The 16,053-nt window shown below is 40.4% G+C and overlaps 2 protein-coding genes across 10 annotated transcripts in view; both read right to left on the bottom strand.

Moving 5' to 3' along the window:
• The window catches only part of tubgcp6 (tubulin, gamma complex associated protein 6), a 43,293-nt gene extending 38,065 nt beyond the window's left edge, over positions 1-5,228 (bottom strand). Inside the window, exons 1-5 of one of the 4 annotated variants that reach the window (XM_049007589.1) lie at positions 4,982-5,228; positions 3,743-4,580; positions 643-806; positions 330-543; positions 72-233 (exon numbers count right to left, since the gene is read on the bottom strand). In XM_049007589.1, coding sequence (XP_048863546.1) covers positions 72-233; positions 330-543; positions 643-806; positions 3,743-4,549 — 1,347 coding nt within the window. In that variant the 5' untranslated portion in view covers positions 4,550-4,580; positions 4,982-5,228. The remainder of the gene's footprint in view (positions 1-71; positions 234-329; positions 544-642; positions 807-3,742; positions 4,581-4,981) is intronic. The other 3 variants (XM_049007588.1, XM_049007586.1, XM_049007590.1) reach the window with 3 other exon arrangements.
• A 3,981-nt stretch (positions 5,229-9,209) lies between these two features.
• Positions 9,210-15,835, bottom strand: fgfr1op2 (FGFR1 oncogene partner 2). 6 transcript variants are annotated; one of them, XM_049007627.1, is made up of 6 exons: positions 15,734-15,835; positions 14,998-15,134; positions 14,414-14,531; positions 13,953-14,095; positions 12,450-12,563; positions 9,210-9,875 (listed from the first exon to the last, which is right to left on the bottom strand). In XM_049007627.1, the coding sequence occupies exons 2-6, from the start codon at positions 15,130-15,132 to the stop codon at positions 9,738-9,740; spliced, it is 648 nt and encodes a 215-aa protein (XP_048863584.1). In that variant the 5' UTR covers positions 15,133-15,134; positions 15,734-15,835; the 3' UTR covers positions 9,210-9,737. The 6 variants fall into 6 exon arrangements, with proteins under 6 accessions (XP_048863584.1, XP_048863583.1, XP_048863585.1 ...); XM_049007626.1 differs by having other exon boundaries at positions 15,596-15,800; XM_049007628.1 differs by having other exon boundaries at positions 15,642-15,797.
• Between the last annotated feature and the right edge of the window lie 218 nt (positions 15,836-16,053).

Below are 16,053 nucleotides of genomic sequence, written 5' to 3'. Positions count from 1 at the left end.
AAGCTTGATCGTCATAGCTCAATGATTACAGCAGAGGGAGCAGTATACAGAGGCAACAGAAGGAGGGATACCTGAAAGACCAGGCCTCGTTTGTGGGCACTCTGCAACGAGAAGTGGCACAGCCTGAGGTAGTGGGTGCCATACTGTGCGAGCTCCCCCAGGAGAAGCGTTATGCTTTCAGGTGTCGTGCCCGAAATGCACACACCGGGGCACACCTCGAACTGCACACTGACCTGCGAGCCACAAGCATACAATATGGATATGGATAACAGCCTTTAAAGAGTACACTGCCATCTACAGGAGAAAGCATCCTTAAAAAGGGACATTACCGGGTTCAGAGGGAAGGTGCCAGATGCTACTCCGATGAGCATGTTTAGCAGGTCGCCCACCAGCTGAGTCTGGCTGAGGAGGGGTAAGGGTAGCACAGCCATGGTTATGGTGGAGCTCAGTGCTCTCACCTGGTCCTCCCACAGCCTGTATAGATGGTCAAATGCCTCCCTGCCTGCCTCAGTGAGGTACGGCACCTCCTTTGTCCCAGGGGGACTAACAGTGGATGGTTGGCCAAAAAAAGGAAAATCAGTTGTTTTGTTAGTTCAAGTTTACGGCAATTTGGAGGAGAGGTATTTGGCCACAGATCTTTACCAGCCGATAGTCTCCCAGCAGCGTCGTCGGCCAGGCTTGTAGTTTCGCAAAGCCTCCCAGATATCGATCTCCGGACCTGGGCTCGGCTCGGACTGCGAGTCTGGTGTCAAGTTGGAAGCTGATTGGAAGCCCTCGTCTTCAGACTGATCCAAATAAGGGGGAACCTATGGGGACCAATGAGAACCTGGACATCTGTGAATGACTCAAGGTGAGGGGAGAGGATCTTCACTCTTCCAAAAATTTACATGCAATGAGCCTAATGTGATGTCTTTGTACTGCAGAGGAAGACCCATTCAATAGGGAGAGAACATGGAGACTCCACACACCACAGTAAGATATCACACAAAGAAGCACATATGCTTAGCCTAATTAAATAATAAGAACAGCCTAGGATACAAAGTTGCTGTGTTAACAGCTGTTCTTTGAGGTTTCTCATCTTACTGGAGAATTTTTTATTAATAGTGAACAGCTGCCCCTTCAAACCAATGCATTTAGTCAGCAGTGTAATTAATTATTTATTATTATTATCATCATTATTATTATTATTATTATTATTATTATTTTACGTGGGGAAAATAGCTGCAGGATATACCAAACAGGATCGATCCTAGAATTTGCTCCTCAGGGGGGCTCAGCCGCCTGAAGAATTATGGGATGCCACCCCCTAGGTCCTCCATAAATAATATACCAAGCGGGGGGTACAAAACCCATCCACCTATCCATTTTATGAAACTACTTATTCTATTCAGGGTCACAGGGAGTCTGAAGCCTATCCTGGAGGCTAAGGGCACAAGGCAGGGAACAACCCAAGAAGGGGCACCAACCCATCGCAGGGCACTCTCACACACTATTCACTCAGACACGCACACCTACAGACAATTTGGTAACTCTAATTAGCATAGGACTGTGGGGGGGGATACCAGATTACCCGGAGGAAACCCCATGACGACACAGGAAGAATATGCAAATTCCAAACACATGGAACCCTGGCAGAGACTCGAACCCAGGTCCCAGAGGTGGGAGGTGACAGGGCTAACCACGGCACCAGCATGCCACCCTTGAGGTACAAATGTACAACACAGTCTGAAACAAATAGCCCGCTAAATGGTTATAAAAAACATTTTTCAGGGGGACTGATACAAAATACAAGGTCTGAAGCCCCCTAAACAGGGTCTAGAACCACCTAAAATACTAATAAGTTAAGGTACTGTCAGTTGCAGAAATTTCAAACACATTATTTCACCATAAAATTTTTGTCGAAGGATTCCCATGTCTGTGAGGATCCCCACATATAAGCATAGTAGGCTACCACCATGCTTTTATTTTCAAAATAAAAGTGTTTCTGCAGATTTAAATGCTTGTTGCCAAAATCATTGAGGGCACAGCCCCTTTTCTTTGATGTATTACTCTTTTTTGCACAGCTGTGCCTTCTTTTTCAGGTTAAGTGCAGTGAGCGTTCCCACATTAATGAGAGGAGAAGAGGCAATTTTTAATGAGTTTTTAATTTATGCTTCCATAAATGGAAAATAACTAGTGATGTCAGAATAAAGCAGAAGTATCTAAATCTACAGGTTGAGTTAAATAATAATATTACACTGGCTAAGAGGAATGTTGAAAGGAATACTGCATTGGAGGCTAAGGGTGACATTAAAAGTTTCTTCCAATATTTTAACTGCAAAAGAGTTCTAAAAGCTGAAATTATAAATATTTAGGATAGTAAGGGTCTTATAATTGAAAATGAAGTTGATGTAGTTAATGAGTTTAATGATTGTTTTGCACAGGTTTTCACTGTAGAGGACCCAAGTAACATACTGACCTTTATTACTAATCCAGCATCGTCTATGAATAATGTATGTATAACTGAAGCTGATGTGCTACAAAGCCTAGCTAAACTCAAAATAAACATACTGCAGAGCCCTGATGGCATCTTGCCTGTAGTTTCAATAGGGATATTATTTGCCAACCTTTAGCTTTACTATCTCAGAAATCCCTATCTGCTGGTGTGGTACCGTCTGATTAGAAGCATAAGAAATTTACAAATGAGAGGAGACCATTTGGCTGAACCATCGAGCTGAATCTGTTCAGCCTCCAGCAAAGGAGACTGAGGGGGGACATGATCCAGGTACAGAAAATTCTAATAGGTCTGCATGCTGTTTAACCAAATAGTTACTTCAATATTAATTCAAATACAAGAACTCATGGCCATAGGTGGAAATTTGCAGGAGAACATTTTAAACTTGGTTTGAGGAAGCACTTCTTTATACAGCGTGTAGTTAGAGTATGGAATAGTCTTCCTGATAGTGCAGTGCAAGCTAAAACCTTGGGTTTCTTTAAATCAGAGCTAGATAAGATTTTAACAATGCAAGCTATTAAGTGAGTTCTCCCCAATGAGCTTGATGGGTTGAATGGCCTCCTCTCACTTGTAACATTCTTATGTTCTTAGGATGGGAGAATCGACTCCACTGTGAATATTTAAATAGGTAGTTTTAGTAGATGTATTGTATATAACATGAGTATTCAGAACTGCATTAAAAATCTCACCCCTCCTTTGTGGATGTGTGTTGATATTTTGTAGATGAAACACCGAGGGTTAGCGTGCCAACTTGAATCATATTCAGAATTATGATAGCTTGGATCTTGTAAATATCAAGGCTACAAACCTGAAAGCCATAAACGGCTCAAGTTTTATTCCTCTATATTTCTTATAAGTACACTGGCAAATGTTAATGTACATGAAACCGTCATTTTAGATTCTGAGATACAATTAAAATTAACGTCCTCAGACATCCCACCTTAGGTAAATTGATTTCAGGGAAGCTTATGGTGGGCTCAGGGGTGCAGATGATAGGGGACAAGGGGGTTGATATTTAAATACTGGAAGTTGGAACTTATCAAATTGTGTCAACCATCACAACCATCACAACCACACACACACACACACACACAGTGTTCCCACTGTTTCCCCTCAATTTGAAAATACACATATTAAAGTGCATGCACTCCTATTAGCCTACAGGTAGCTTAAAATTTTCTGCTTCCACAATTCCCTACCAACGAAGGATAAATAACAGAAGCATACGTGTGATTTTTCCACTCTTACCCGTATTGCCAGGCCAGTGATCTCGATGTTGCTGGGAACCGGGGGCAAGTCCAGTCTTATGTCCAGGTCTGAGGTGCGAGTGTGCTGAAGGGCTCCAAACAGCGACAGACGTGTTTCTCTCTCAAAACGCTCCTCCAACTCACCCCCCCGCCCCAGTGTCATCAGTCCTGTCCCTGGTGGAGCATCCATCACCCTCAGAGTCCCATGACAAGCCCCCAGTGCCCACCACTCTTCCCTGCAAATGAGGGACCAAACCCTGGCTTCCAGCCTCCACAGCTCTTGGCTCTGGTAGCCCGTGAGCTGGGGGTGTCTCTTCATTGGCAACTTCCTGCTCATATAGTCCCAGCTGAAGGAGGGGGCAGGCGGGGGTACTGAACCAGCCAGCTGGACGAGAAGTTCAAGCACAGAGTCCAGCTCCCCAACACCAGAGGTTGGCCCCTTAGGCAGCTCCCCCAGCAGCTGCTCCAGCCTGTCAGCCTTATCTGCACAGCCAGACAGCCGCAGGTTGAAGGAGATCATGAGCACCTTGTTTCTGGGAGGTATAGTGCTGACAAGACTGGGTTTGGGGGAGCCTTCTTCAGTTCCCCGCTGGAAGATCTTAGCCAGGAGGGTCACATAGGCACGGTTTTGCAAAACTCTGCATGCTCCCTCTCGCGAGACTGCACCCAGTGCCCTCCGCTTCCATGACACCCCAGACAGACAGGTGTTGCACAGGGCCCCAAGCAGCTCCTTGATGCTGCTGTCACTGCCACTGGAGCCGCTGGGGGAACAGGGGGTGCCATACATGCCTCGGAGCTTCACCGGCATAGCAATCAGCCCTGCCTGAAAAGGACAGCTCCTCATGAACAAGGAGAGCACCAATACTTACAAATGGGGAAGGAAAACCAATGACTACCACTCTTGAAGTAAGACAGGCATCTACTAAGTTGACAGGATTCTGATCATTATTGCTGAACAACCTATCAAACTTCGTTACTCATAATTATATCAAGTTATTCAATTAAGTGAAGCCGTCAAATGACATGTCATCCTAGTACTGTGGGTATATTATTACTGCTTTTCAAGGATTAAGTCCCTAACAAATACACATTAACACATAAAATGAAAGACGTGCAGGCGTGTTATAAGGGTACAAAGCGAAAAAAAAAATTGTGTGCATTAGCCAGTTAGACACTAACACATGAAAATTAAATATTAGTACTGTAATACGTGAAGAAATTGCATATAAACGCATCATACCTGACTCGAAGTATTGTATCTTGCTTGATTTACTGAGCGTTAGTCAGTAACGATATGCATCAAAGAAATAAGGGTAACGATTGATATTTTATGGATATGTGTAACACGGTAGTTGTCCTTTTAGTAAAAAAATGTCCCTAGCCTATTTTTAAAAGCAAAACAACTACTATTGTTGTTTTTAATATCAGTATTTTTGAACATTCTAACGCCGGCCAGATCTTGTACAGACAGTTCCGCTCCCTTTACCCCTCCCACCGTAGATCATGATTGGCTAACATAACGATGTAGAGTTTTTATAGGTTTACACTGGGAGCAGTAAGTGACACGCTTCCGCCAGCCTCCCGCTCACCCGACTACAAGCGTTGCGTGCAATTATATGTAAAGTCGTCACATCATCCACTGGCCCAGGTCGTTATTATAGTTGGCGGGAAGCACACCAAGGACTCGTTGAAATTCTAGTTGGAAAACGTTCTCTTCCTTCACGTCTATGAAAGCATACCAATATAATAAAAGATAACAATGAAATAATACCATGCACAACATATGAGTATACAGGATTGTATTAAAAAACCCACCACTGCTCTGTGGTTGTGTGATTCTGCATTTGCTGGGTGAAACAGCTAGGGTTAGCGTGCAAATTTAAATCATTTTCAGAATTATGATCGTGTAAATATCAATGTAACAAACCTGAGCGGCAATAAACGGCTCCCGTTTTTTCTTCCATCTTCAACACACAATAATATAAAAATGGAATTGTACAGCCTAATATGCAAATGTTAATTTATATGAATCCAATTGAATAGTATCAGATTTCACATACAAATAAAAGTAATGTTCTCAGGCGTCACACCTAAACAAATTGATTTCAGGGAGGTTGATGAGACGAGAGACAATAGGGAGGAGGGGGTGCTTTCCCCCCCCCCCACAGTGATATAGAGACTCTGATACTGATTTAGTTAATTTCTAGAGGATATAACAAATTCATTTATAACTAGTTAGAATGCAAAGTCTTAATATCAGAAATTCAGTTTTGAATATTCGTATGTTTATTTCTGATTCCAAATATTCGACTTTAGTTAAAATACATATTGATGTCGTAAAGTCAGTTTTAACTAATTTAAACGCCAATTTTCTTTATATCAGAAATCTTATTTTAGTTAGTGAGGTTCAAAATATTTCTCATTCATTTCAAAGCTAGACAGAAAGTCAACTAGTTAAAACGCCAATTTCTGATATCAGGAATTCAATTTTCACTAATCGAAATGCCAATTGTTGATGTCAGAAATAAAATTTTAACTAATTGAAAATCCAGTTTCTTATATCAGAAGTTCGATTGTGATTAGTTGCAATGCAATTTTAATTATAACTAGTCACAACTGAATTCCTGCTATCAGAAATTGGTGTAAGTAGTTCAAATGAGAATGAGAAAAACGTTTTGAATCTCATTAGCTAAAATAGAAATCCTGATATCAGGAACTGGCATTGTAACTAGTTACAAATGAATTTCAGATATCAAGAATTAGCATTTTAACTACTTAGAATTGAATTTGTGATATCCTTTAGAAATTAATTAAAGGTAAAACTGCTTGCCATACACACATATTTCCACTGTCTTCCTTCCCCTCCATTTGTAGGTAGACACAGTAAAGTGCACATTCCTAACTGCCTATTTATACAGAGTGGCCAACTGTCACACATCTGGCGTGACACTCATGCTTTCAGATTCTCACGCTCATCCAAGAAATCTTAAAGCAAATCTTTATTATTCCATCATAAACCTAAAATGAGCTACATTAAGACCATTGGGGCAGTTTGCAAACCCTACAGATTATTTACAAGGTAATACAACTCTTACATACATGTAAATGTGTTTGCAGACTAGTCTCAAATTGAAAATCTCACCGCTGCCAGCTGATGATCTTCAAACATAGCTTCACAATTTTCCACTTGGATGTATAACTCTAAGGATAAATACCTCCATCCATTTTCTGTAACCACTTGTCTTATTCAGGGTCGTGGGGGTGTCCGAAGCCTATCCCAGAGGCTATGGGCACAAGGCAGGGAACAACATAGGATGGGGTTCCAATCCATCGCAGGACATACTCACACACCATTCACTCACACATGTACATATATGGTCAATTTGGCAACATTACCTTTAGCATGTCTTTGAACTGTGGGTGGAAACCCCACAATGACACAGGAAGAAGAAACAAACTCCACACACATGGAGCCATGGCGGAAACTCAAACCCTGGTCCCACAGATGTGAGGCAACAGTGCTAACCACTGTGCCACCCCTGATAAACAGCTCAAACAATTGACACGGACACTTTCTAAATATCTATACTTGCAGCATCTGTGCATCCTGTTTTGGTTCACCGTTGCAGGTTTTGTGTCCCGATCAAGTTGACAGCTGAGCTGCCTAAATTGTGGCTTATACAGTTTTGGCCAATATATTTTTTACCTGTATCTCAGAGCAATTTATCCGACTGCAACAAAGCTAAAAGACTTCATCCAACTTTGACCTAACATGAAATTATGTCAGTTGGAATAAAGCAATAGATCTCTGAACGTGTCCTTATATAATGTGTAACATTACACTATATTGGAGCTCAGCAGCTTTCAACACATCGTAGAGAAGGCTATCTGTTGTCCAAGCTATACTGAACAAAAATATAAACGCAACACTCTTGTTTCTGCTCCCATTTTTCATGAGATGGACTTAAAGACCTACAATTCATTCCAGATACACAATATTACCATTTCTCTCAAACATTTCTCACAAATCAGTCTAAATGTGTGATAGTGAGCACTTCTGCTTTGCTGAGATAATCCATCCCACCTCACAGGTGTGCCACATCAAGATGCTGATCTGACATCATGGGTAGTGCACAGGTGTACCTTATACTGCCCACAATAAAAGGCCACCCTGGAATGTGCAGTTTTTTGCTTTATTGGGGGTCTGGGGACTCAGAACCGGTCAGTATCTGGTGTGACCACCATTTGCCTCATGCAATGCAACACATCTTCTTCGCATAGAGTTTCTCAGATTGTCAATTGTGGCCTGTGGAATGTTGGTCCACTCCTCTTCAATGGCTGTGCGAAGTTGTTGGATATTAGTGGGAACTGGTACACGCTGTCGTATACGCCGGTCAAGCACATCCCAAACATGCTCAACGGGTGACATGTCCGGTGAGTATGCTGGCCATGCAAGAACTGGGACATTTTCAGCTTCCAAGAACTGTGTACAGATCCTTGCAACATGGGGCCGTGCATTATCTGTCTGAGTGGCTGGTCTCAGACGATCTTGGAGGTGAACCTGCTGGATGTGGAGGTCCTGGGCTGGTGTGGTTACACGTGGTCTGCGGTTGTGAGGCCGGTTGGATGTACTGCCATATTCTCTGAAACGCCTTTGGAGACGGCTTATGGTTGAGAAATGAACATTCAATGCACGAGCAACAGATCTGGTTGACAATCCTGCTGTCAGCATGCCAATTGCACGCTCCCTCAATGCTTGTGGCATCTGTGGCATTTTGCTGTGAGACAAAACTGCACATTCCAGGGTGGCCTTTTATTGTGGGCAGTATAAGGTACACCTGTGCACTACCCATGATGTCAGATCAGCATCTTGATGTGGCACACCTGTGAGGTGGGATGGATTATCTCAGCAAAGCAGAAGTGCTCACTATCACACATTTAGACTGATTTGTGAGAAATGTTTGAGAGAAATGGTAATATTGTGTATCTGGAATGAATTGCAGATCTTTAAGTCCATCTCATGAAAAATGGGAGCAAAAACAAAAGTGTTGCGTTTATATTTTTGTTCAGTGTATAATCCAATAGGCCAATTGTGGGTGACTGGCAACTCAATCTCAGTCAAAAGGGTATGTATGTCAGCCAGTGTCCATCAAAATGTCCAGTGTGAGAACTTATGTTCACAATTTGGTCTCTCCCACTTCAAAAATTTCTCCTATGCCTCTGGGTTGACTTGAACATGTGTGGGGTGCCGACTAAACTTGTGCAATATCAAGGTATTACTACAGAAGAAGTGGGGGAAAGTGGGAAGTTTGAACCTCCACTTACAATGTGAAAATTTGCACCAGTGAAACAAGTGACATTTGGTATAATGGTCATAATATGATATTAAGTAATCAGATAGCAGCGCTGGTTGGTATCCATGGTTTTAAAAAAAGTACCTCAAGTCACAGATCATAACATAACTAAGGTTCTATTTTCAGTTCTCCGTTCATCAGCTACAGGGCTGGAGCGGTTTCTCATTTTATTTACATACACAAAAATCCAAACAAACCACCAATAGAATGTTTAGTCTGAATGAACATATTATACTTTGTGTCCAGTTTTCTAAAAGCTTTACCTAATTTCCCCACTCATGGCACAACACCAGCTTTACAGATAACCAATAAAATAAATAATTCAACCAAAGCACCACAAATGAATAATTTCAGACAATGTGAATGTAATCTGCATTCCAGAAACTTGAATGGATGTATCGTTCCTTCAAGTTAAACTAACAATCATCTATCCATGCACTTGGTCTGCCAGTTCATGTCACTTGCTATACTGAGAGATACTGGGAAGATCTCACTCAGATCTGTACAGAAACATCAAAGTTAGGACGGAGAGGGTATGACTTGTTGTAGTAATGTGAGCCAGACACCATGGTGGTAGCTAGAGGATGAAAAGCGCCCCCCACAACAAGGAGGAGGAGGAGGAGGTCACAGCTGAAAGAGCCGTTAGCTCTTTCTCAGGCTCAGATCTGCGCTGGTCAACAGGCCAGACAGTGAGGTGCTCTCTGAAGTGTCCTCCTTCTTCAGGACCAGAAAGGCATCTTGGCTAATGCTCAACAATTCCCGGAGCTTACCATTCTCCCGCTGTAAGAGATGAAAAACCAAAGATTATTGGAAGAAACGCCAATTAGCCTAAATACATGACTCTGTACTGCAGAAGAGAAGTCACAAAATATACAAACTGCAACACCATGCATAGAGCACAGGTGAGGCAAGACAGTGCCACCCACAAGAAATATAAATTTCAATGAAAATTACTTTCACTCATAATATATATATATATACACACACACACACACACATATATATATATATCCATCCATCCATCCATCCATCCAGGAGACATAGTCTCTCCACCGTGTCCTGGGTCTTCGCCAGGCCCTCCTCCCAGTGGGACATGCCCGGAACACCTCACCAGGGAGGCATCCTGACTAGATGCCTGAGCCACCTCATCTGGCTCCTCTCGATGCGGAGGAGTAGCGGCTCTACTCTGAATCCCTCCCAAATGACCGAGCTTCTCACCCTCTCCCTAAGGGAGAGTCCAGTCACCCTGCAAAGGAAACCCATTTCGGCCGCTTGTATTCGTGAGAACTACCCACAGCTCATAACCATAGGTCATATATATAAATAAAATATGGCACTATGTGAAAGTCTCAGGCAGCAAAAAAAAAAATCTCATCTTTAATTGTCTTTATGCTGGTATAAAAAAAAAAACTATGCCATTATGCTTGTCAGGGCGTTAGCTAAGCCATTTGAAAGCTTCTCCTAAAACACCGTTGCAGACTCATTCAATTAAGTGAGCTGGTGGTAAAATGTAATAAATACACGAAATGGCTGAGGTGCTCCTGACGAGGATGAGGAACCGAAGTGGTGTTTATCTAGCCATCCGACTAGATATTGGTAACTTTTTGAAGAACAGAAGAAATTCTTATGAGTTTTTATTGGGTTACACTTAACTTGTGTGTTTTAATGCTAAATTGTGGTTTTGTATTCTGAGGAAAAGTGCATGTAATTTAGCATGGTATGATTACAAGTAAGTATCAGATTACAAGTGCACTTCCCTAACCATCAAGCCACCACTGCCCTCAGAGAGACAGACAGACAGACATGGCTGATATACATCTTTGGTCCTGTTGAATTAAAGTTTTATTGATGCCTCTTCATAACTCAATTACACCCATAACTATAATTTAAACAAGCAGCATAACCATATACTAACTTATTAACCCTGTTACTGAGTGTCAACCATGTTACTTGTATATAAAATTCTAATATAACTTAAGAAATGAAAAGACAATTGTAGAAACAACTTTTTGTACAAGAGACACCAGTTATCCACCCTAAGAAATTGGGGAAAAAATATTTTGTTTTTCTTAAAAGAGAAGATACTGTGAAAGTGTCAATTATAAATTAGCACATTTACCCATGAAAAAAAGTGAATTCTCACTTCAAAGTCACATTTAATGTGACAAAGGGGATTTTCTCTTTCATGGTATAACAAATTTGTTGTAAATATGGGTTTAAAACCTTTTTAAACAGTTCTTGATGACAGTAACGGCTGAAGAAACAGACATGGATGTTGATTATTTTTTGTACATTTAAAAATAAGATGGCCTGAGATAGCGCAGCACTTTTTCGGAGAGGTAAGGATCTATGAATCCAAAAAAAATGTTTAAAGTATTTGAAGACAGAAATTTGAAAATAAAGCCTTAAGAGTGGGAAATGGCACGTTTTCATGCAATTACCCTTAAATAAATGACACTTAAGCCCCAGATACAGTCAGCCCTTGGATAACGAACATAATCCGTTCCAAATTCTGTACGTTAATCAAAATGTTCGTTAATCAAATTAATTATTCCCATAAGGAATAATGGGAAATGAAATAATCCATTCCAGGTCTAGCATAAAAACCCACTTTTATTGGTAAATAATGCACGAAAATTTTGTTTAAAAACGAAAAACAATAAAATATATTAAAAAAACAATTATTTTACTTTGCATAATAAAGTTGACATCAGGGGCTTGCTGGAATGGACAGGAATCCCCTCCCAACACTTCACGGCTAAACCGTTTTTCGCATAAATGAGCGTTGGCTGGCGGTCACCGTCTTTGCCCGTAAAGAACAAAACAGAACGGGACCAAGCGGCTCTGTTGGGCAACCATCAGCTAACCCGGTTGAGTGGGTAAGCTCTTCACATAAATCAGCGTTGGCTGGCAGCCTCCCAGTTTCAACGTAAAAAACAAAACTGAACGAGAGGAAACGGCTCTGCAGCACGACCACTGGATAACTTGTTTGGCTAAATGTAATGAATGGAAAGGTTTGTTTAAAAACACAACAGATCAGTAAAATTATGAATTAAGCAATCTATGAAATAAAAACTACATAATCTGAAAAAGAAAAATGTAAACAAAACAAAGCGTGGGTATCGTTTTTGAGGCTATACAGTGGAGCGTTCAGTTAGTCCACCCAGAAAGCACTCGCGGATGGCACTCAGCCTCTCAGCCAGCCATTGAGTGACTGGCCGACGGTTCGCTAACCGCGTTTGTGTTCATTGTTCAATATGAGAAAAAATGTTCGTTAAGTGCGTTGTTCGTTAATATAGGCGTTCGTTAAGCAAGGGCTGACTGTAGTTAGTGCTGCAAGCAAAAGGACAGTACCTCTAGTTGTTTAATTCTTTCTTCATCTACACACACTCTGCCCTCATCCAGCTCAATGGCCTTCCTCATTACTGTTGCCATTTCATTGACCTTGTCTATGTGTGACTGCATCTCCTAGAGAGAGAGAGAGAGAGAACATCAAATGCTAGTTCTGCTAATGCTAAATCAATCAAGGACCCTGTATGGTTGTTCTAGGGTTAGCCCATTATACCATGGGGAATGATTTTCAGTGCCTCTGCTAATTAGGCTGCTTCCTAGTTTATGTCCACATATGAAATACATTTAACAGGATATAAACTTCAAAATGCAAATAACAATCACTGCATTTATCACAAAATGAATTACAGTCAGCCCTCCTACATTCACGCTTCGTGATTTGCGAATTCACAGATCCGAGAAAATCTCATTCTACTGTTCTTTATTAAACATTATTAATGTGTGTATGTATTTTTGTTCTGTCTTTTTCGTGGTTAGCACACATATAGTATTTTTACAACTTATTATTCCTGTCCATCTTTACGTAATTTTTCATTGATTTAATACCTGTATTCTGTACGTATTGTACATGTTTCCTTTACGTATTATATTGAATTGTACCTTGGTTACATATATGACTTCTTTCAATAAGTTTACAGTCCCATTCGTTTTTACCTTTACATTTTACCTTACTGTGAATGTAAAAGAAAACGGCAGACAATGCTGCGTTCTATGAATTAGTAGGGGTAACATTAGAATACTGTACTGTAAATGTGCTAGTGTGACAAATAGCCATTAGGCAATACTGTACTCTATTTTTACATCAAACATTTGTTGTTGTTTTTTTTTTTAAAGGTAATGTATTACGCTAACTTTTAATGAAATTAAAATGTTTTGGGAGCATGACTGGGGTCATATTTAGGGTTTAAACTATAGAAATAAGCACATATTACCATTTTTAGTGACTAACAAATATCCCCGAATCCTCATTTTCAACGGGTTCTGGAACGTGAGTGTCTGACTGTATTCTAAATTTATTGAAAAGTACAAAAACCTTTTTCAGATTTTGGATTTTTTTCCATATATCATACAAGTCACTTATAGTACTAAGTCAGAAAAACGAGGCCCGGATATTAATGCATCTTAAACTAAATTGACTTAATTATATTATACCCATTATTTACAAAGACAGTTAATAAAGAGCTGAGCCAACATTAAAGTATCATGGTACTTTTAAAATATTTTGCTAATTTATTAGTCTCATGCCTAATATTTTTGTTGCAATTGGGACAATAACAGCAACTATGTTAAATTTGTTCATAGGTTACTAAAAAAAAAACTTAAGGATTCCTGTTGGCAATTGATGGTTTGGAAATGATTGGGAGATTTTTCTCTGTGTGGCAAATGCTGAGGAATAATGGGAGAAAATAAACACTAAACTGGGTTATGCCGACAGATGCTGAAGAGTTCAATGCTCACATAGCTTATAGGGACATCCCTGCAGCTTGATAGTGAGGAGCTACTCACGCTTATGTGCTGCTCCTTCAGCTTAGTAATGATGACTGGATCATCCTTCTTACTGGCCATCAGCAGCCGAAAAACCTGCTCCCTGTATTTGCTCATAATCAGCTCCAGAGCTGACTGGTGCTCCTCCAGGGAAGTGCGTAGTTCTGCAGAAAGTAAAAGGACTTTAAGGATACAGCTGTAGGTTAGTGCTGTACCTAGGAAGGCAACCCAAGGTCAAAGGGGACACAAGTTATATCATTATTCTCAGGAGTAAGAAAAAAAAATCCCCATTAGATGATTTTTTCCACAAATCATGTTAATGGGAAAATTAGACTGCAGGTGGAATCATGTATTTTATTTCAACCTGGCTTGGATTTTAATTCAGTGACACAACTGTTATTTTCTTCTTTTGAAGGAAACAGATGCAAAATAAAGAAGCACTATGTTCAAAATGAGAAACTTGTCTGAAAATGTAGTCGCACCTTTGTTCTCCTGCTGTAGTTCCCGGATCTGCCGGTTCTCCTGCTGGATTCCCATAACAAGCGCAGATCTGGGCCGATGTCTTGCAACTTGATTGAGTTCCTGAATCTCTTCCTGGTACTAGAAGCATGGGAAAACAAGTATGAGTGGTCTAGTAACATTTCATCACATACCACAATATTTGGAGATTCAATATGCCAAATAACAAAAATACGACAGTGAAGAGAGTAGGATTATTACTTTACAGCAAGTTATGCATTCAAATTTAAACCCAAATTTATTTGGGTAGTTTGCATGTTTCAATGTATGAATTGGTTGCCTCCGAGTCCAAAAAACATATCTAATTTTCTTTGATCATAGGAATATTTGCATGAAAGGGAGTGATTATGCCGGGTGTATCCCAAGATCAACTTCAAGTTGCCCTTGATTAGATACTGGAAATAAACAATGCTTGAACTAAAAAAACTGCTTATATATAATATATTTGGTTAATTAAAATATATCCTTAAAAATGTATAATTATCAAGACATGTTGCTTGGATTTAATGAAGAATGGAAGGCTGAATATAGAGGCAAAGAGCTACACCTGTTTCATTGCTTCAACACGCTTATTTAGGTAGGTTGTCTGTTCAATCAACACCTCAGCTGCATTGTCATGGTCCCGCAATCTCTCCACTAGGAATTTGGCATCAGTCAAAACTTTCTCTATTGTACAAGTCATCCCTGTTGTGGGGGAAAACGTTAAACAATCAAAATTAGACGGTTGCTTCTTAACGCTGAATCAATTTAATTGTACGAAAATGTCACAAGATACACCTCTACATCTGATCTGTAACTTACTTAGCTGTATGGGTTCTGCTGAATCGCAAGAAATATTAACACATCACCTATACTGTATACCAATGTTTCCCAATTCCGGTCCTGGATTACCAGATTTAGTAGGTGTGTCTGAGTAGGAAATTTTGCAAACTGTGTTGCAAACTGGCCCTCCAGATCCGGAAATGGGAAACCCTGCTATATACGGTATCGTACAGTAAAACATATTTACCAAGCAGCAAAGAATCTTACCAAACAGATAAGTACAAAAAAAAACACTATAAAAGCATTTCAACGTAAATCTAAGGTTAAACATTTGAAAGCAAGACTGCATAGTTTACACGAAAATAATTAGCCAGGTAGCTAACCGAGTTCAATAAAAATCGATGTTTAGTTAAAGAAACAGATGACCACCTAACTACATTTAATATTCTTCTGACCCGAGGTCCAGCGCCAGTAAACTTAGCTAGAACCTAGTTGTGTACTAATTCATAATAAATACAAACTTTCTTGTCGGCTTTCGGCCTGGTTTCTATCAGGCGCGATACTATGCACTTTTCACCCGGAAGAGGAATACAATCAGCTGAATTCGATTAATGGCTTCTGGCCCAGTACCAGAAGCATATAACCGGAAGTACTTCCGTTGTCATGGTTATAAGTATTTTTCAAAGCAATAACTTACACGCTCTGCGATAACGTGGGGCTTGCGGCTTCGTGAAATTACACGGCGATCCTGCTACATTTCTCGAAACGAAAGCGAATTCCTTTCAGCCTCCTTTGTGGATTGAGGGTAATGATATATGTTCACTTATTTGTATCAGTTAAA

Source organism: Brienomyrus brachyistius, chromosome 3, assembly GCF_023856365.1.
Source record: "Brienomyrus brachyistius isolate T26 chromosome 3, BBRACH_0.4, whole genome shotgun sequence".
NCBI classification, from domain to species: domain Eukaryota; kingdom Metazoa; phylum Chordata; class Actinopteri; order Osteoglossiformes; family Mormyridae; genus Brienomyrus; species Brienomyrus brachyistius.
The sequence above is the reverse complement of the archived record's forward strand: the minus strand, read 5'-3'. Positions and strand labels throughout refer to the sequence as shown.

Coding starts and splice junctions, on each gene's coding strand:
- fgfr1op2 (XM_049007627.1), bottom strand. CDS start 15,132: ATGACTTGTACAATAGAGAAAGTTTTGACTGATGCCAAATTCCTAGTG. Junction 14,532..14,997: donor GTGTTGAAGCAATGAAACAG/GTGTAGCTCTTT, acceptor CCATGCTTCTAG/TACCAGGAAGAGATTCAGGA. Junction 12,564..13,952: donor TGAAGGAGCAGCACATAAGC/GTGAGTAGCTCC, acceptor CTCTCTCTCTAG/GAGATGCAGTCACACATAGA.